This window comes from Lepidochelys olivacea, assembly GCF_965140295.1.
Source record: "Lepidochelys olivacea isolate rLepOli2 genome assembly, chromosome: 7".
Classification (NCBI taxonomy): domain Eukaryota; kingdom Metazoa; phylum Chordata; order Testudines; family Cheloniidae; genus Lepidochelys; species Lepidochelys olivacea.
In genome coordinates this window covers 126,213,879-126,232,811 of record NC_140417.1, presented here as the reverse complement: position 1 = coordinate 126,232,811, position 18,933 = coordinate 126,213,879, and the positions used below count along the sequence as shown (strand labels likewise).

Genomic DNA, 18,933 nt, shown 5'->3' with positions numbered 1-18,933 from the left:
GCGGCTGCCCAATGGGAACTGGGCATGTTTGGGGCCCAGCGCGCGGCTAACCAATAGAAGGTGTCGGTAGGCGGGCGGGAGTCTGGCCAATCGAGGCCGCTGACGGGCGGGGCGGAAAGTGCCGCCGGCCAATAGGCGCTGAGGAGGCGTGGCGGGCTGAGCGGGAGCCTCCGGCTGGACGCGGCCCGTGGCTGAGACGGCGGCTCCCGGAGCGGGATCCGAGGCCCCGGGCGGCGCCATGGAGCTGGGGGCGGGCGCGGGGGCGGGCGCGGGCCCCGGGGGCGGGCCGCGGCCGGGCCGCATCCTGCTGCTGCTGCTGGGCGGGGGCCACGGCTGGGCCCGGCGGGGCGGGGCGGAGGCCGCGCCCGGGCCCGGGGGCTCCGAGGCGGCGCGGAGGCCGGAGCCCGCCTCCGACCCGGACTACGAGGCGCTGCCGCAGGGCGCCGCCGTCTCCACCCACATGCTGGCCGGGGCCGTGGCGGGGGTGCTGGAGCACTGCGTGATGTACCCCGTGGACTGCGTCAAGGTGAGGGGCGCGCCGCGGGCGGGGGCTGCCGGCCCGGGTCAGGACCCTCCCTCCGTCCCCCCCTCCCGGCCGGCCCGGGGCAGGACCCTCCCTCCCGGCCGGCCCGGGGCAGGACCCTCCCTCCGTCCCCCCCTCCCGGCCGGCCCGGGGCAGGACCCTCCCTCCCGGCCGGCCCGGGGCAGGACCCCCCCCCCACCCGGCCGGCCCGGGGCAGGACCCCCCCCCCCACCCGGCCGGCCCGGGGCAGGACCCCCCCCCCCACCCGGCCGGCCCGGGGCAGGACCCCCCCCCCCACCCGGCCGGCCCGGGGCAGGACCCCCCCCCCCACCCGGCCGGCCCGGGGCAGGACCCCCCCCCCCACCCGGCCGGCCCGGGGCAGGACCCCCCCCCCCACCCGGCCGGCCCGGGGCAGGACCCCCCCCCCCACCCGGCCGGCCCGGGGCAGGACCCCCCCCCCCACCCGGCCGGCCCGGGGCAGGACCCCCCCCCCCACCCGGCCGGCCCGGGGCAGGACCCCCCCCCCCCCACCCGGCCGGCCCGGGGCAGGACCCCCCCCCCCCACCCGGCCGGCCCGGGGCAGGACCCCCCCCCCCCACCCGGCCGGCCCGGGGCAGGACCCCCCCCCCCCACCCGGCCGGCCCGGGGCAGGACCCCCCCCCCCACCCGGCCGGCCCGGGGCAGGACCCCCCCCCCCACCCGGCCGGCCCGGGGCAGGACCCCCCCCCCCACCCGGCCGGCCCGGGGCAGGACCCCCCCCCCCACCCGGCCGGCCCGGGGCAGGACCCCCCCCCCCACCCGGCCGGCCCGGGGCAGGACCCCCCCCCCCACCCGGCCGGCCCGGGGCAGGACCCCCCCCCCCACCCGGCCGGCCCGGGGCAGGACCCCCCCCCCCACCCGGCCGGCCCGGGGCAGGACCCCCCCCCCCCACCCGGCCGGCCCGGGGCAGGACCCCCCCCCCCCACCCGGCCGGCCCGGGGCAGGACCCCCCCCCCCACCCGGCCGGCCCGGGGCAGGACCCCCCCCCCCACCCGGCCGGCCCGGGGCAGGACCCCCCCCCCCACCCGGCCGGCCCGGGGCAGGACCCCCCCCCCCCACCCGGCCGGCCCGGGGCAGGACCCCCCCCCCCCCACCCGGCCGGCCCGGGGCAGGACCCCCCCCCCCACCCGGCCGGCCCGGGGCAGGACCCCCCCCCCCACCCGGCCGGCCCGGGGCAGGACCCCCCCCCCCCACCCGGCCGGCCCGGGGCAGGACCCCCCCCCCCCACCCGGCCGGCCCGGGGCAGGACCCCCCCCCCCCACCCGGCCGGCCCGGGGCAGGACCCCCCCCCCCCACCCGGCCGGCCCGGGGCAGGACCCCCCCCCCCCACCCGGCCGGCCCGGGGCAGGACCCCCCCCCCCACCCGGCCGGCCCGGGGCAGGACCCCCCCCCCCCACCCGGCCGGCCCGGGGCAGGACCCCCCCCCCCCACCCGGCCGGCCCGGGGCAGGACCCCCCCCCCCCCACCCGGCCGGCCCGGGGCAGGACCCCCCCCCCCCACCCGGCCGGCCCGGGGCAGGACCCCCCCCCCCCACCCGGCCGGCCCGGGGCAGGACCCCCCCCCCCCACCCGGCCGGCCCGGGGCAGGACCCCCCCCCCCCCACCCGGCCGGCCCGGGGCAGGACCCCCCCCCCCCCACCCGGCCGGCCCGGGGCAGGACCCCCCCCCCCCCACCCGGCCGGCCCGGGGCAGGACCCCCCCCCCCCACCCGGCCGGCCCGGGGCAGGACCCTCCCTCTCTCCCTCCCTCCCAGCCCGACATCCCGGCCCGGGGCAGGACCCTCCCTCCCTCCGTCCCTCCCTCCGTCCCTCCCGGCCGGCCCGGGGCAGGACCCTCCGTCCCTCCCTCCGTCCCTCCCGGCCGGCCCGGGGCAGGACCCTCCGTCCCTCCCTCCGTCCCTCCCGGCCGGCCCGGGGCAGGACCCTCCGTCCCTCCCTCCGTCCCTCCCGGCCGGCCCGGGGCAGGACCCTCCGTCCCTCCCTCCGTCCCTCCCGGCCGGCCCGGGGCAGGACCCTCCGTCCCTCCCTCCGTCCCTCCCGGCCGGCCCGGGGCAGGACCCTCCCTCCCTCCCGGCCGGCCCGGGGCACGACCCTCCCTCTCTCCCTCCCTCCCTCCCGGCCGGCCCGGGGCAGGACCCTTCCTCTCTCCCTCCCTCCCTCCCGGCCGGCCCGGGGCAGGACCCTCCCTCCGTCCCCCCTCCCGGCCGGCCCGGGGCAGGACCCTCCCTCCGTCCCTCCCTCCCGGCCGGCCCGGGGCAGGACCCTCCCTCCGTCCCTCCCTCCCTCCCGGCCGGCCCGGGGCAGGACCCTCCCTCCGTCCCTCCCTCCCTCCCGGCCGGCCCCCGGCCGGCCCGGGGCAGGACCCTCCCTCCTTCCCTCCCGGCCGGCCGGCCGGCCCGGGGCAGGACACCTCCCTCCCTCCCGGCCGGCCGGCCGGCCCGGGGCAGGACCGACCGACCCTCCCTCCCTCCCGGCCGGCCGGCCGGCCCGGGGCAGGACCGACCGACCCTCCCTCCCTCCCGGCCGGCCGGCCGGCCCGGGGCAGGACCGACCGACCCTCCCTCCCTCCCGGCCGGCCGGCCGGCCCGGGGCAGGACCCTCCCTCTCTCCCTCCCTCCCGGCCCGACATCCCGGCCCGGGGCAGGACCCTCCCTCCCTCCGTCCTTCCCTCCGTCCCTCCCGGCCGGCCCGGGGCAGGACCCTCCGTCCCTCCCTCCGTCCCTCCCGGCCGGCCCGGGGCAGGACCCTCCGTCCCTCCCTCCGTCCCTCCCGGCCGGCCCGGGGCAGGACCCTCCCTCCCTCCCTCCCGGCCGGCCCGGGGCAGGACCCTCCCTCCCTCCCGGCCGGCCCGGGGCAGGACCCTCCCTCTCTCCCTCCCTCCCTCCCGGCCGGCCCGGGGCAGGACCCTTCCTCTCTCCCTCCCTCCCTCCCGGCCGGCCCGGGGCAGGACCCTCCCTCCCTCCCTCCCTCCCCGGCCGGCCCGGGGCAGGACCCTCCCTCCCTCCCTCCCTCCCGGCCGGCCCGGGGCAGGACCCTCCCTCCCTCCCTCCCTCCCGGCCGGCCCGGGGCAGGACCCTCCCTCCCTCCCTCCCTCCCGGCCGGCCCGGGGCAGGACCCTCCCTCCCTCCCTCCCGGCCGGCCGGCCCGGGGCAGGACCGACCCTCCCTCCCTCCCTCGCGGCCGGCCGGCCGGCCCGGGGCAGGACCGACCCTCCCTCCCTGCCTCGCGGCCGGCCGGCCCGGGGCAGGACCGACCCTCTCTCCCTCCCTCCCGGCCGGCCGGCCCGGGGCAGGACCGAACCTCCCTCCCTCCCTCGCGGCCGGCCGGCCGGCCGGCCCAGGGCAGGACCGACCCTCCCTCCCTCCCTCCCGGCCGGCCGGCCCGGGGCAGGACCGACCCTCCCTCCCTCCCTCCCGGCCGGCCGGCCCGGGGCAGGACCGACCCTCCCTCCCTCCCTCGCGGCCGGCCGGCCGGCCGGCCCGGGGCAGGACCGACCCTCCCTCCCTGCCTCGCGGCCGGCCGGCCGGCCGGCCCGGGGCAGGACCGACCCTCCCTCCCTCCCTCGCGGCCGGCCGGCCGGCCGGCCCGGGGCAGGACCGACCCTCCCTCCCTCCCTCGCGGCCGGCCGGCCCGGGGCAGGACCGACCCTCCCTCCCTCCCTCGCGGCCGGCCGGCCCGGGGCAGGACCGACCCTCCCTCCCTCCCTCGCGGCCGGCCGGCCCGGGGCAGGACCGACCCTCCCTCCCTCCCTCGCGGCCGGCCGGCCGGCCCGGGGCAGGACCGACCCTCCCTCCCTCCCTCGCGGCCGGCCGGCCGGCCCGGGGCAGGACCGACCCTCCCTCCCTCCCTCCCTCGCGGCCGGCCGGCCCGGGGCAGGACCGACCCTCCCTCCCTCCCTCCCTCGCGGCCGGCCGGCCCGGGGCAGGACCGACCCTCCCTCCCTCCCTCGCGGCCGGCCGGCCCGGGGCAGGACCGACCCTCCCTCCCTCCCTCGCGGCCGGCCGGCCCGGGGCAGGACCGACCCTCCCTCCCTCCCTCGCGGCCGGCCGGCCCGGGGCAGGACCGACCCTCCCTCCCTCCCTCGCGGCCGGCCGGCCCGGGGCAGGACCGACCCTCCCTCCCTCCCTCGCGGCCGGCCGGCCCGGGGCAGGACCGACCCTCCCTCCCTCCCTCGCGGCCGGCCGGCCCGGGGCAGGACCGACCCTCCCTCCCTCCCTCGCGGCCGGCCGGCCCGGGGCAGGACCGACCCTCCCTCCCTCCCTCGCGGCCGGCCGGCCCGGGGCAGGACCGACCCTCCCTCCCTCCCTCGCGGCCGGCCGGCCCGGGGCAGGACCGACCCTCCCTCCCTCCCTCGCGGCCGGCCGGCCCGGGCCAGGACCGACCCTCCCTCCCTCCCTCGCGGCCGGCCGGCCCGGGCCAGGACCGACCCTCCCTCCCTCCCTCGCGGCCGGCCGGCCCGGGCCAGGACCGACCCTCCCTCCCTCCCTCGCGGCCGGCCGGCCCGGGCCAGGACCGACCCTCCCTCCCTCCCTCGCGGCCGGCCGGCCGGCCCGGGCCAGGACCGACCCTCCCTCCCTTCCTCGCGGCCGGCCGGCCGGCCGGCCCGGGCCAGGACCGACCCTCCCTCCCTCCCTCGCGGCCGGCCGGCCCGCCCGCCCGGGCCAGGACCGACCCTCCCTCCCTCCCTCGCGGCCGGCCGGCCCGCCCGCCCGGGGCAGGACCGACCCTCCCTCCCTCGCGGCCGGCCCGCCCGCCCGCCCGGGGCAGGACCGACCCTCCCTCCCTCCCTCGCGGCCGGCCCGCCCGCCCGCCCGGGGCAGGACCGACCCTCCCTCCCTCCCTCGCGGCCGGCCCGCCCGGGGCAGGACCGACCCTCCCTCCCTCCCTCGCGGCCGGCCCGCCCGGGGCAGGACCGACCCTCCGTCCCTCCCTCGCGGCCGGCCCGCCCGCCCGCCCGGGGCAGGACCGACCCTCCGTCCCTCCCTCGCGGCCGGCCCGCCCGCCCGCCCGGGGCAGGACCGACCCTCCCTCCCTCCCTCGCGGCCGGCCGGCCCGCCCGCCCGGGGCAGGACCGACCCTCCCTCCCTCCCTCGCGGCCGGCCGGCCGGCCCGCCCGCCCGGGGCAGGACCGACCCTCCCTCCCTCCCTCGCGGCCGGCCGGCCGGCCCGCCCGCCCGGGGCAGGACCGACCCTCCCTCCCTCCCTCGCGGCCGGCCGGCCGGCCCGCCCGCCCGGGGCAGGACCGACCCTCCCTCCCTCCCTCGCGGCCGGCCGGCCCGCCCGCCCGGGGCAGGACCGACCCTCCCTCCCTCCCTCGCGGCCGGCCGGCCGGCCCGCCCGCCCGGGGCAGGACCGACCCTCCCTCCCTCCCTCCCTCGCGGCCGGCCGGCCGGCCCGCCCGCCCGGGGCAGGACCGACCCTCCCTCCCTCCCTCGCGGCCGGCCGGCCCGCCCGCCCGGGGCAGGACCGACCCTCCCTCCCTCCCTCGCGGCCGGCCGGCCCGCCCGCCCGCCCGGGGCAGGACCGACCCTCCCTCCCTCCCTCGCGGCCGGCCGGCCCGCCCGCCCGCCCGGGGCAGGACCGACCCTCCCTCCCTCCCTCGCGGCCGGCCGGCCCGCCCGCCCGCCCGGGGCAGGACCGACCCTCCCTCCCTCCCTCCCTCGCGGCCGGCCGGCCCGCCCGCCCGGGGCAGGACCGACCCTCCCTCCCTCCCTCGCGGCCGGCCGGCCCGCCCGCCCGGGGCAGGACCGACCCTCCCTCCCTCCCTCGCGGCCGGCCGGCCCGCCCGCCCGGGGCAGGACCGACCCTCCCTCCCTCCCTCGCGGCCGGCCGGCCGGCCCGCCCGCCCGGGGCAGGACCGACCCTCCCTCCCTCCCTCGCGGCCGGCCGGCCCGCCCGCCCGCCCGGGGCAGGACCGACCCTCCCTCCCTCCCTCGCGGCCGGCCGGCCCGCCCGCCCGCCCGGGGCAGGACCGACCCTCCCTCCCTCCCTCGCGGCCGGCCCGCCCGCCTGCCCGGGGCAGGACCGACCCTCCCTCCCTCCCTCGCGGCCGGCCGGCCCGCCCGCCCGCCCGGGGCAGGACCGACCCTCCCTCCCTCCCTCGCGGCCGGCCGGCCCGCCCGCCCGCCCGGGGCAGGACCGACCCTCCCTCCCTCCCTCGCGGCCGGCCGGCCCGCCCGCCCGCCCGGGGCAGGACCGACCCTCCCTCCCTCCCTCGCGGCCGGCCGGCCCGCCCGCCCGCCCGGGGCAGGACCGACCCTCCCTCCCTCCCTCGCGGCCGGCCGGCCCGCCCGCCCGCCCGGGGCAGGACCGACCCTCCCTCCCTCCCTCGCGGCCGGCCGGCCCGCCCGCCCGCCCGGGGCAGGACCGACCCTCCCTCCCTCCCTCGCGGCCGGCCGGCCCGCCCGCCCGGGGCAGGACCGACCCTCCCTCCCTCCCTCGCGGCCGGCCGGCCCGCCCGCCCGGGGCAGGACCGACCCTCCCTCCCTCCCTCGCGGCCGGCCGGCCCGCCCGCCCGGGGTAGGACCGACCCTCCCTCCCTCCCTCGCGGCCGGCCGGCCCGCCCGCCCGGGGTAGGACCGACCCTCCCTCCCTCCCTCGCGGCCGGCCGGCCCGCCCGCCCGGGGCAGGACCGACCCTCCCTCCCTCCCTCCCTCGCGGCCGGCCGGCCCGCCCGCCCGGGGCAGGACCGACCCTCCCTCCCTCCCTCCCTCGCGGCCGGCCGGCCCGCCCGCCCGGGGCAGGACCGACCCTCCCTCCCTCCCTCGCGGCCGGCCGGCCGGCCCGCCCGGGGCAGGACCGACCCTCCCTCCCTCCCTCGCGGCCGGCCGGCCGGCCCGCCCGGGGCAGGACCGACCCTCCCTCCCTCGCGGCCGGCCCGGGGCAGGACCGACCCTCCCTCCCGGCCGGCCCGCCGGCCCGGGGCAGGACCCTCCTGCCTGGCGCTGCTCCCTGGCCCGCGACTGGAGCCTCCCGCCCGGCCCGACATCCCGGCCCGGGGCAGGACCCTCCTGCCTGGCGCTGCTCCCTGGCCCGCGACTGGAGCCTCCCGGCCGGCCCGACATCCCGGCCCGGGGCAGGACCCTCCTGCCTGGCGCTGCTCCCTGGCCCGGGGCAGGACCCTCCTGGTTGGCCCGACATCCCGGCCCGGGGCAGGACCCTCCTGCCTGGCGCTGCTCCCTGGCCCGCGACTGGAGCCTCCCGGCCGGCCCGACATCGCGGCCCGGGGCAGGACCCTTCCGACCGGCCCGGCGTCCTGCCTGGCGCTGCTGCCTGGGCTCTCCAGTCCAGCCCGGGCAGCCTGGGGAGAGCTGGGGGCCAGGGCTGGGCTGTCCACAGAGCTGTTCGGTGCACGTAACGCCCCTCTCTTGCTGCACTTTCAGACGCGGATGCAGAGTTTGCAGCCGGAGCCTGCCGCCCGCTATCGGAATGTGCTCGAGGCCCTGTGGCGGATCGTCCAGACAGAGGGTTTCTGGAGGCCAATGCGGGGCATGAACATCACGGCCACTGGGGCCGGCCCTGCCCACGCCTTGTATTTTGCCTGCTATGAAAAGTTAAAAAAGACATTGAGTGATGTTATCCATGCTGGGGGCAATAGCCATGTGGCCAATGGTATTGATCCTTCCTGCACCGCTTCCCTGCACCACCATCCCCGAGGGGCTAGAGCAGCTGAGGGCAGCCCTGCTGGCTGGGGTGGTAAAGTCAAGGGCAGGGCATCCCCAGAAGCCAGGTCTCTTGTGCTCCCTCAGGATGACTCAAGAGAGCTCAGACTGGTTGTCAGAGCTGTTTCTCTCCCTCTGCATAGGTACCATCTCCCAGACATTGTATCTGCATAGCTCTGTACCAGCTCTGCTGGGCCTCTGTGTCCGCTCCTCTGCACTGGCGGTAGAGCAGGCAAGGGCTGTGTGCATCAAGGGGAGAGCATGAGTGGCACTAGAGGTGCTTGCTACTGTTTAGACCTGTTCAAGGGGCCAGGTGCAGCAATGGGGAAAACAACTGTGCCCCAGCTAATGGGAGGGGAGCACGGTGCGTGTGTGCCGGTTCTTTGGGGAGTCAGGCGTAGGGGCCTGGGCTTGCTGTGTGGCTCTCCAAGGTGCTGTAATGCCACCAGTTTCCTCGCCCAGCCCAGGGCAAGGTTTCCTTGGTGATGGTGGCCAATGGGCAGGGAGACACAACTGGTAGCAATAGCCGAGGCTGATACTTAGTGCGGTGGGCTTAAAGCATTAGATGTGCTGCACTCAGGCCAGTCTGCTGAAGATGGAGCAGATGTCCTAAGCAATGTCCTCTCTCCAGTCATTAGCTAGCAGCCCATCTGCGCAGTGCTCTGGTTCCACATCACCCTTCCCTACCAATCCCAGTGCTGGGCAAGGGGAAGTACTGTACTCGTGCTTGAACCTATTCATAGACCTGTCTGAGATGTTCCCAGGTATCTGACTTTGAGGAACAGGTTAGTGGGGCTGGGAGCTGGCCAACACCTTCCCCTTGCTCACAGCAACACCTGTGGATGGGAGCTGCCTGCAGGACTTCCCCTCGTCTCTGAGCTGGGATTGACTGCAGCATTGTGGGTAGGTAGAGTGGAGCTGGGTTCAGGATGCAGCCCTCAGAGTTCCCGTGCCTTACTCCTAGGGTGCCTTTGACTTTCTCTGGCTCCCCACGCTGCTGTGCTTGAACAGATTTGGGACTCGTTGGACCTGCATTGGAGGGTGTATTTTACCCTGGTGGATACTGGGGTTCAGTGGGATCCTGACTATGGAGTGGTTTCTCACTCTGGGACACGGTGAGGCATGGTCCGATGGGGTCCCTGTGAGTCTGTTTGCATCTTCTCTCTAGTAGGTGCTGGGATTAAGTGAGGCCTAGTCGTCTCCATAGGGATCTGGCAGATTATTGCACTTCCCCTCAATTTGTGGGTTCTGAAGCTGGGGGTTGCTGGCATCTGGCCCTCCTCTTGGGCAGGATGTGGTGGCTGCATTAGGAATTTACCAGTCTTCTCCTTTCTGGTAGTGGAGTCCTGGCAGTGGGTGTCTCCCTCTTCTCTGGCGAGGGGCTCTGGGGCTCAGTGGAGCCCTGGGTCTCTCGCCATCTCCTCCCCTCACATGTGTCAGTTCTTGTTTTACAGGTGCAGCGGGGTGTGTAGCAACTTTGCTCCATGATGCAGCTATGAACCCTGTGGAAGGTAATGATGACCCCATCTCCTCTGCAGGGGAGGCCCCATAGGCGGGGGTGAGGGTGTGTGGTGCTTCCTCTGTGTGGGAGCTGAATTCATCTCTGTGCTGTGCTCCTGTCTGTGGCACCAGGGGGCGCTCTCATTCTGCCCTAATGAGGGAGAGTCCTGCAGAGAGCAACATCCCCTGCCTAAGGCCCAGGCCTGGATAGCTCAGTGATATCCATTTAGGGAGTTGGATTAGCCAGAAGGTTTCTGTCCTAGGAAAAAGGAGCCAGCCTCAGTCTGGGGAATCTAGTGGCAGAGAGTGAGGGAGTCAGCCGTTTCCCCCAAGGGACTTGTCATGGGGATCAGCAGAAAAAGCAGCAGCTCTAGCTAGTGGATCTGGATTCAGATTACCGGCGATCTGGGCTGTGGTGAGTGCAGTTCTCACTTGGGCCCACCTGTGCTGAGGCTAGGGAGAGGGTGTGAGTGCTGGGAAACACTGCTCTGTGGAAGCGGCCTTCCCTCAAGGTCCTGCATCCCCTTTGTAGGGTGTTCCTAGGAGAGCCTTCGCAAGATACATACTTGCAGCCAAATGCCTCTTGAGTCTGAGTGCACCTGCAAAGGCAAAGAGCTGGGCTTGCCCATTGCTTGGATGTTACTCCCCAAGAACATGCAGGTGCTTTTGGCTCAGTAGATGACATTCCCTCCTTGTGGTGAGGCTGACCCCTATGCCCCACGCTAAGGTGTGCTCTGGCTCTTTCTGCAGGACATGGGGTGTTAGGCCTGGTGACCCGCCCAAATTCCAGCTCAGTTATTTGTGTTCTGTCTCCTGAATCCCCCTGCAGTCGCAGTCAGAGAGTTGTTTCTGCTCTGCTGCGTAGAGCTTGAGTTAGGCTCTTGAACAGCTGCTGTTTTCCACTTGGAAGTAATCTGGGCTGTGGCTGTAAATGAGCACATGTGTCTGGCTGAATTAGTGAAATACTTGGGGATATTCTGGGATGGAAGATGCTGTAGAAATGCAGGGATCTGCCCAGATGCTGAGATCCATCTGAGAAACGGAATGATGTTCTCTGACTGCCTCATAGGTCTGTAACAACAGAGGGAGGGATTGGTCTCTCCAAGGGAAGACGTAGATGCTTGGTGCTGAGCTCAGTGTGCGAAAGCTGACTGAAATGAAGTGTAGCAGCCCTTGGGTGTGCAGCCGGATACTAATATGGTGAGGTAGCTGGCACCCTGCAAAGAGCAGTTCTAGCTCAGTGGTTCTCAAATGTTTTTACAGGTGACCGCTTTCACATAGCAAGCCTTTGAGTGCGACCCCCTCACCCCCCATATAAATTAAAAACACTTTTTTTTATATATTTAACACCATTATAAATGCTGGAGGCAAAGTGGGGTTGGCGTGGAGGTTGACAGCTCACGACCCCGCCATGTAATAACCTTGCAACCCCCTGAGGGGTCCTGACCCCCAGTTTGAGAACCCCTGCTCTAGCTAGATTCCTGGCTGGGTGTGGGGTTGCTGGGAGTTACGGATCTTGAACCAGGGGTTTTCTGGTCTTAGTTGTCAGTTGTCTCTGAAGCCAGTGAGAATAGAACCCAGGGAGCTCCCTAGCCCTATACTCATCCTTTCTCTCTCTCGTTATCCCCTTGGTGGCTTGGCCACTGGACGCTGTCGCTGACTGCTTGCTGCTGTCATCTGCCCCAAGTGGTCAAGCAAAGGATGCAGATGTACAACTCACCTTACCAGCGGGTGACGGACTGTGTGCAGGCCGTATGGCGCAACGAAGGGGCTGGGGCCTTCTACCGCAGCTACACTACCCAGCTCACCATGAACATCCCCTTCCAAGCCATCCACTTCATGACTTACGAATTTCTGCAGGAGCAGCTCAACCCCCAAAGACAGTATAACCCTGGCTCCCATGTGGTCTCAGGGGCCTGCGCGGGTGCTGTGGCCGCCGCTGCTACCACGCCATTGGACGTTTGCAAAACACTGCTCAACACCCAGGAGTCCCTGGCCTTGAACTCCAACATCAGTGGACATATCACAGGCATGGCCAATGCCTTCAGGACGGTGTACCGAGTGGGCGGTGTGACCGCCTACTTCCGTGGGGTCCAGGCCCGGGTCATTTACCAGATGCCCTCCACAGCCATTGCTTGGTCCGTGTATGAGTTTTTCAAATACATCCTCACCAAGCGCCAGGAGGAGCGCCGGGCTGGGAAGTGAGTCAGAGCTTGGCCCTGCTCTGGGCCCATGTAATCTCCCCTCCCTGCCTCTGCCTCTCGGTGTCTCCCTTTTGGTTTGGTTTGTGCGGGAGACGGGGAGGCAGGAAAGCCCTTGGGTTCTAGCAAGGCCATCTGTTGCCTGGGGCTGCTGCAGCTCTGCTCAGACAGCACAGCCTGCCCCTGTCCCCAGAACCCTCGAGTGATGTCATCCTGTAAGCTACAGCCCAGGTTACCTGCCCTTGCACTTCCACCTAGGAGCTGTGTTCCTGCTCTTCCCCCTACCAAATCTCCTTGAACGTAAAGCTTTGTCTCTCTGGGGATAACGAATACCATGACCCACCACTGGCAAGTCAAAGCTAAGGTGCTCAGGAAAGGTCCTTGCCATTGCCTGGAGTGCCAAGGGCTATTGGCTGGTTTCTGGCTGGGGGAAGTGTAAGCTTAGCCGTTGTCTAGCAGCACGCACACACAGATGCACGCCTGACACCGACTGCCCTGTTGCCAGCTGGCAGGAAGAATTGCCCGGGAGGGGAGTTCGTAGGTTTGTGATTGTTCCTACTCTTGGCGCCTCCAATAAATAATTCTGCTTTATTGTCATGTCCCTTGTTACTCTTGTAAAGCCCAGCTCCTGTGGTCTGGCTTGGGGCCTTTCAGTAGCTCTCCAGTGAGTGTTATGCAGTTGTACAGGCTGCGGATGGTGCTCCCATCTTGCATGTTGGGGAGATGTAACTAAATCTGCTGAAAACTCCCTGCTTGGAGCTGGGAGAGAGGCGGGAGAGAATGTGGCAGGCTGGTGGTGAGGCAGGGCTGTTAGCCAGCAGCCAGAGAGTTGGGAAATGGGCAGGGTGGTGGCGAATGAGGTGTGATGGGAAAACGGCAGTGGCTGGGAGGGAAAGCGGAGAAAGGAGGAGCTGAGTGACAGCAAAGGAAGGGAGACTGGGCTGGCTGATGATCCCTATTGGGAGAAGTGGGACCAGCCAGTGGTCAATGGGATGTATGCCGAGAAGCTCTCTCAAGATATGGCCCTCAGTATGGAATCGTTCCAGAGCTCTAGGCAGGGGCTGGGTTCCTGCAGAGTTGGGGAGTAAGGGGAGGAGATTCCTGTCTGCTATTGAGGGAGGGAGGAGTAGGTGTATGGGAAGGGCCTCTGGCTGCTAGTCAAGGAGGAGTGGGAGCCTTGGCTGCCCTCTGAGAAGGTGAGAGGGACCCTGGTGCTCAGTGGTGGGGATGGGTTATTTATTTCCAGCTGGGGGATGGGTTATTTATTTCCAGCCCATGACCTGTTGCTCAGCAGCTGGCATGGATCATGATCAGAAGTGGGAGAGGCTGCAGGAGATTTGTCTGGGCTACAGGACTGACCTTCTGCTAGCTGCTCTGCATGAGTGTGTCTGTAGGGTGTGGTGTGGCTGAAATACAGGTGCTCTCAGGACAGTTCACCTGCACCAGGAAGGTCAGCAAAGAGCATGGGTGAGATGGAGAGGGTGTGAATAAGAGCAGTGGGTGGCATTTTGGGGGCTCTTGGCTTCATGCAGGCTAATGCTAGAGAGGACTGGAGCTACAGCCCATAGGGCAATTGCAGTGCTCTGCAATGCTCCAGGAGGGGGCTACAGCTTTCCTGCCCATGGGGAGATGAGCCAGTTGCTGGCCTTTGGCTGAGCCAATGTATGTAACACATCACCTCTGGGGCTGTCTCCTCTGCTGGCACAGACATGGACATAGGGCTGATAGAAAACTCATGGAAATAAATGGAAAGGCTTGAGTGGCCTTTGGGTCAGAGCCTCCTTGGTGAACAAGTCTCTTGCATCTTAACTTCACTGATACTCTAGGCCCTAAATACCTTCCTGCTGCCTTCTTGGTCCAGCATGCAGTGCTGGAAAGGCAGCTGGCTCTGTTTGCCATGGGAGCATAGGAATTGCTGTATTGGATCAGAGCAATAAGCCAGCTAATCCAGTGACCTGTCTCTGGCAGGAACCAATCCTAGGTACTTCTTGCACTGACATGCAGGGATAGGCAAGCATGGGTTCCTCTGCCCGCAGGGAAAACTTCCTTGTGAGCCCAGATAGGTTGGTTCTTGCCTGTGAATGATTGGATTGCTTCCCCCAATTCTTTTACTATAACTTCTGGATCTTCTCTCGAGAACTATCAAATCCTTTTTTTAATTCTCCAAAGCTCTTGACCTCAATGGTCTCATGTAGCAGCAAGTTCCACTGGGCAATGGTGTGTTGCATGGAAAAGTATTTCTTTGGTCTGATTTTTTTTCTGTAAGCCTTGTGGCCTTACAGAGAATGGAGCTCGCTATTGATAACTGTTGGTGACTGGAGGGAAGAGCTGCTCAGAGCTCCCCGAGAGCTCCAGGTGGCCAGGGGCTCCTAGGGAAGGGTGCTCTCTGCTTGTCCATTGGAGAGCGGGGGGAAGGGGCTGAATGGGCCGGCCTCATTTGCATTTCCTTCCCGTGACCATTTGGGCCACGTTTTTTAACTACCTCTAAGCTTTGAGTTTGGGGCAATCCAGTGGCATTGACCCTTTTGGGAAAAGGGACAAAACACTGACCCAAAGGTGTTTGGAGTCACCCTGACCACAGCTGCGGTGAGGCCCAATTGGGTCAGGGAGATTGGAAACGCTGGTGGCAAAGGGGAGGGGTGGAGCGCAGGTGTTGTAACATGCGGGTTTTAAGTTAAACTGATTTGTTCCAGACACGTGGATGTGGCTTTGCTGTAGCTGCTTCGGCAGGGTAGATGTGGTGACTGTTGCGCTGCAGGGTGATGGTGTGTTTGAAGATAAAACCACAGTGTGTGGCGGGCTGCGTGCAGCCCGTCCCAGCCAGTAATTAAAGCTGAAGTTGTTTCAGGTGAGTCATGGGGTAGAGTCCCATGAGCAGCATGGGCCTGGGAGAATCCTTGGAATTAGAGGATTGGGCCAAAAGAAATCTGATGAGGTTCAACAAGGACAAGTGCAGAGTCCTGTACTTAGGACAGAAGAATCCCATGCACTCCTACAGACTAGGGACCGAATGGCTAGGCAGCAGTTCTGCAGAAAAGGACCTAGGGGTTACAGTGGACGAGAAGCTGGATATGAGTCAACAGTGTGCCCTTGTTACCAAGAAGGCCAGTGGCATTTTGGGGTGTATAAGTAGGGGCATTGCCAGCAGATCGAGGGACGTGATCGTTCCCCTCTATTCGATATTGGTGAGGCCTCATCTGGAGTATTGTGTCCAGTTTTGGGCCCCACACTACAAGAAGGATGTGGAAAAATCGGAGAGAGTCCAGTGGAGGGCAACAAAAATGATTAGGGGCCTGGAACACATGAGTTATGAGGAGAGGCTGAGGGAACTGGAATTGTTTAGTCTACGGAAGAGAAGAATGAGGGGGGTTTTGATAGTTGCTTTCAACTACCTGAAAGGGGGTTCCAAAGAGGATGGATCTAGACTGTTCTCAGTGGTAGCAGATGACAGAACGAGGAGTAATGATCTCAAGTTGCAGTGGGGGAGGTTTAGGTTGGATATTAAGAAAAACTTTCACTAGGAGGGTGGTGAAGCACTGGAATGCGTTACCTAGGGAGGTGGTGGAATCTCCTTCCTTAGAGGTTTTCAAGGTCAGGCTTGACAAAGCCCTGGTTGGGATGATTTAGTTGGGGATTGGCCCTGCTTTGAGCAGGGGTGGGACTAGATGACCTCCTGAGGTCCCTTCCAACCCTGATCATCTGTGATTCAGGACAATAAACTATGACTGGGGAACAGTGCAGGAGGGAAGTGGTAGAAGACACCTGCCACTTATAAATGCTGGAGGAGGACTGAGGTTCGGACTATTGTTAAGATACCCAGGGCATGGGGGAGTCTTAACACACAGAATTTGTTAATTGCAGGTTTTCCCCAATTCACTCTGCTGTCCTGCTCCCACCTTGTGTGTCTCCCGCCCCGCCCCGCCTCCCCACCCGCACCCCCCAGTAAAGTTCTCTTTGTTTCATATCTCTGGACTCGGTGCTGGTGAGTGGGGAAGTATTATTCACCAAAGGTGCCCAGGGTAGTATTGTTTGTTTGTTTTCCCTTTTTGTTGCCAACACCTCCTGGCAGAAGGGCTACACCCCTTTGCTGTGGACCTCTGTCTCCAAGTCCATTGTCAGCGCAGGGCGTAGGGTTCCAGAGGGAGGCTCTGCTTCCTTTTCACTATCTGGAAGCGCGGCTGCCTGTAGGAGCAGTGCTGGGCCAATGGAATCTGACAGCGTAACAACGGCTGCTTTTTTATTAGGAGCCAGAAGCTGAGGTGGGACCTTTATTTATTACAGAGGCATTAGGCAGGAACTGCACAAATCTTTGGCTGTTCCACTTGGTGGAGGTCTCTGATTTCTAAGGGTTGCTCCTGGGACCATGAGGTTCCGATTTGAAGTTTCTGTGCAGTGTGCCTCATTGGCTAGTCTGGATCTGTTAGAGCTGTCCAAACCCAGACTGTTAGAGCTGTCCAAACCCAGACTGTTCAGCAGGGAGGTTATGGCAAAGCTCCAGGGCTGTTGTGCATTGGCTGTCTGGTTTATCCCTGTTCTTCCCTCTTCATATGTTGCTTGTTGTGTCAGTCTCTGCCAAGAATTCACAACCTGTCTCCCACTACATGTAGGTAGCACATGGCACGTCATGGGAGCTACCAGACACCAATAACTGATCATTTTAAGATCTGATTCCTTGTGACTTGCCAGGGCCAGTAATGCTGGTGAGACCAGGACAAATGCTTTCAGGACCAGTCAGGCCTTGGTCGCAGGGTTTAGTCCTGGCCTTTCCACACACTGCTCCCCCTGCCTTTCTCTGTTCACTGCAGAGGGGTTTCTGGAATTTACTCCCTGCTCTCCCGGCCCCAAACCTTCACAAATTGGCCTCTGAAACATGGCGACAGTCCATGGCCTCTTGCACTGGGGGTGTGAATGAACTGGTGCAATGTGGGATGGTGCACTGCATCCACACAGCTCTCCCTGCAGGCATGGCAGAGCCTGTGGCTTATTGCACATACCCCACAATGCCCTGCGGGGGTCCCTGGAGCCGAGGCAGCTAGCCCACATTGCCACACACAAGATGACTCCCTGGAGGAAGTGCTTAGCATTTATGGTATCTAATGTCTATTAACATCTGTTCACAATTTTAGCTTGTTCCAATGGATTATTTGAATGGGTCTGTCCTGCACGGGCTGTGACAGACAGACAATATGCTGTAATATCCTGAACAAACCTTATATAAGTGAGAGAAACTTTAAGGACATTAAACCTTCTAGGATTAGCATTGATGCCTTTGGGGTCCATTGTATTAAATGTGTAATTGTGTACATGCTATTGTGGCATTGTACGTGCCTTCTCTCATACTGTACTTCCTCCCTGAGCAACCCTATGAAGTCACCCCCCTGGACAGAGATGCATGTACTGGTTCAAACCAGATTCTCCAGGGCACATGTGCGTGCACACACAGGATTTTTGCATAAATAGCCTGGTTTTAAACTGGCTCAGGGCCTTATTTCTGATCCAGCAAATGGACAGGACCCTGGTCCGTGGAAGGCCCCAGTCCTTAGCGTACAGTTGGAAGGACTGGGCCTACTGAGGTGCTTGTTCTGAGCTGGAGCTGTGGTGAATTTGTGATCACAAAGAACCACAATTTGTCTATCCTAATAACCTGCCAGGGAAGGATGGTTCAGGCTCTCCGCAGACCTCCAGCGCATTGGCAGAGGGTCCAGCAGATGGGGAGAATCTTAGGGCCAATGCCCTGGAGGGAAGCAGGAACGAGGCTGATGAAAGCTGCAGCCTGTTCCATCCTGGCCAAGCACCCCACTGCAACCGGAGCAGTGGACAACCCAGCGGCTGGAGCAGGAGAGGGTGCCTGGAACTCCAGCATTTTGCAGACCAGGAAAGGCAGTGTCAATATGAGAGAGAAGAGAAGGAGAAACCAGCACAAGAACATAACATAAGACCATCAGAACGGCCAGGCTGGGTCAGACCAAAGGTCCATCTAGCCCTATATCCTGTCTTCTGACAGGTTTCAGAGTAGCAGCCGTGTTAGTCTGTATTCGCAAAAAGAAAAGGAGGACTTGTGGCACCTTAGAGACTAACAAATTTATTTGAGCATAAGCCTCAGTAGGCCCAGTCCTTCCAACTGTACGCTAAGGACATTGGTGAGGCCTCATCTGGAGTACTGTGTCCAGTTTTGGGCCCCACACTTCAAGAAGGATGTGGATAAATTGGAGAGAGTCCAGCAAAGGGCAACAAAAAATGATTAGGGGACTGGAACACATGAGTTATGAGGAGAGGCTGAGGGAGCTGGGATTGTTTAGCCTGCAGAAGAGAAGAATGAGGGGGGATTTGATAGCTGCTTTCAACTACCTGAAAGGGGGTTCCAAAGAGGATGGCTCTAGACTGTTCTCAATGGTAGCAGATGACAGAACGAGGAGTAATGGTCTCAAGTTGCAGTGGGGGAGGTTTAGATTGGATATTAGGAAAAACTTTTTCACTAAGAGGGTGGTGAAACACTGGAATGCGTTACCTAGGGAGGTGGTAGAATCGCCTTCCTTAGAGGTTTTTAAGGTCAGGCTTGACAAAGCCCTGGCTGGGATGATTTAACTGGGAATTGGTCCTGCTTCGAGCAGGGGGTTGGACTAGATGACCTTCTGGGGTCCCTTCCAACCCTGATATTCTATCATTCTATGATTCTATCATTCTAACCTTTCATGAGCTACAGCTCACTTCATTGGATGTCTTCTGACAGTGGCCAATGCCAGGTGCCCCAGAGGGAATGAACAGAACAGGGAATCATCAAGTGATCCATCCCCTGTTGCCCATTCCCAGCTTCTGGCAAACAGAGGCTATCCCTTTTCATACCTCACAGGGATGTTGTGAAAATAAATTAATTAATATCTGTGAAGTATTCAGATACTATAGTGTGAGTACTAACCTTGGGGTGAGTGAGTTTGTTTGGCAGTTTTTTCTTTTTCTTTCAGGTTATTTCAGTTACAGGGTCAATTGGGATTGTGTGTTTGGGGACAGTCT

General features: G+C 66.2%; 1 protein-coding gene across 3 annotated transcripts; it reads left to right on the top strand.

Moving 5' to 3' along the window:
* The first annotated feature begins 208 nt into the window (after window positions 1–208).
* On the top strand, window positions 209–12,519 carry SLC25A28 (solute carrier family 25 member 28). Of its 3 annotated transcripts, none has more exons than XM_084635647.1 (4): window positions 209–526; window positions 7,943–8,252; window positions 9,682–9,732; window positions 11,409–12,519. In XM_084635647.1, the coding sequence occupies exons 1-4, from the start codon at window positions 239–241 to the stop codon at window positions 11,924–11,926; spliced, it is 1,167 nt and encodes a 388-aa protein (XP_084491773.1). In that variant the 5' UTR covers window positions 209–238; the 3' UTR covers window positions 11,927–12,519. The 3 variants fall into 3 exon arrangements, with proteins under 3 accessions (XP_084491773.1, XP_084491771.1, XP_084491772.1); XM_084635645.1 differs by having other exon boundaries at window positions 224–526; window positions 7,943–8,171; window positions 9,676–9,732; XM_084635646.1 differs by lacking the exon at window positions 209–526 and having other exon boundaries at window positions 7,978–8,112; window positions 9,676–9,732.
* Window positions 12,520–18,933: the final 6,414 nt, after the last annotated feature.

What these genes read in the sequence shown, in the direction of transcription:
- SLC25A28 (XM_084635647.1), top strand. Translation starts at nt 239, where the DNA reads ATGGAGCTGGGGGCGGGCGCGGGGGCGGGCGCGGGCCCCGGGGGCGGG. An exon ending in ACCCCGTGGACTGCGTCAAG is followed by an intron (nt 527 to 7,942) that starts GTGAGGGGCGCG and finishes CTGCACTTTCAG; the next exon opens with ACGCGGATGCAGAGTTTGCA. An exon ending in AGCTATGAACCCTGTGGAAG is followed by an intron (nt 9,733 to 11,408) that starts GTAATGATGACC and finishes ATCTGCCCCAAG; the next exon opens with TGGTCAAGCAAAGGATGCAG.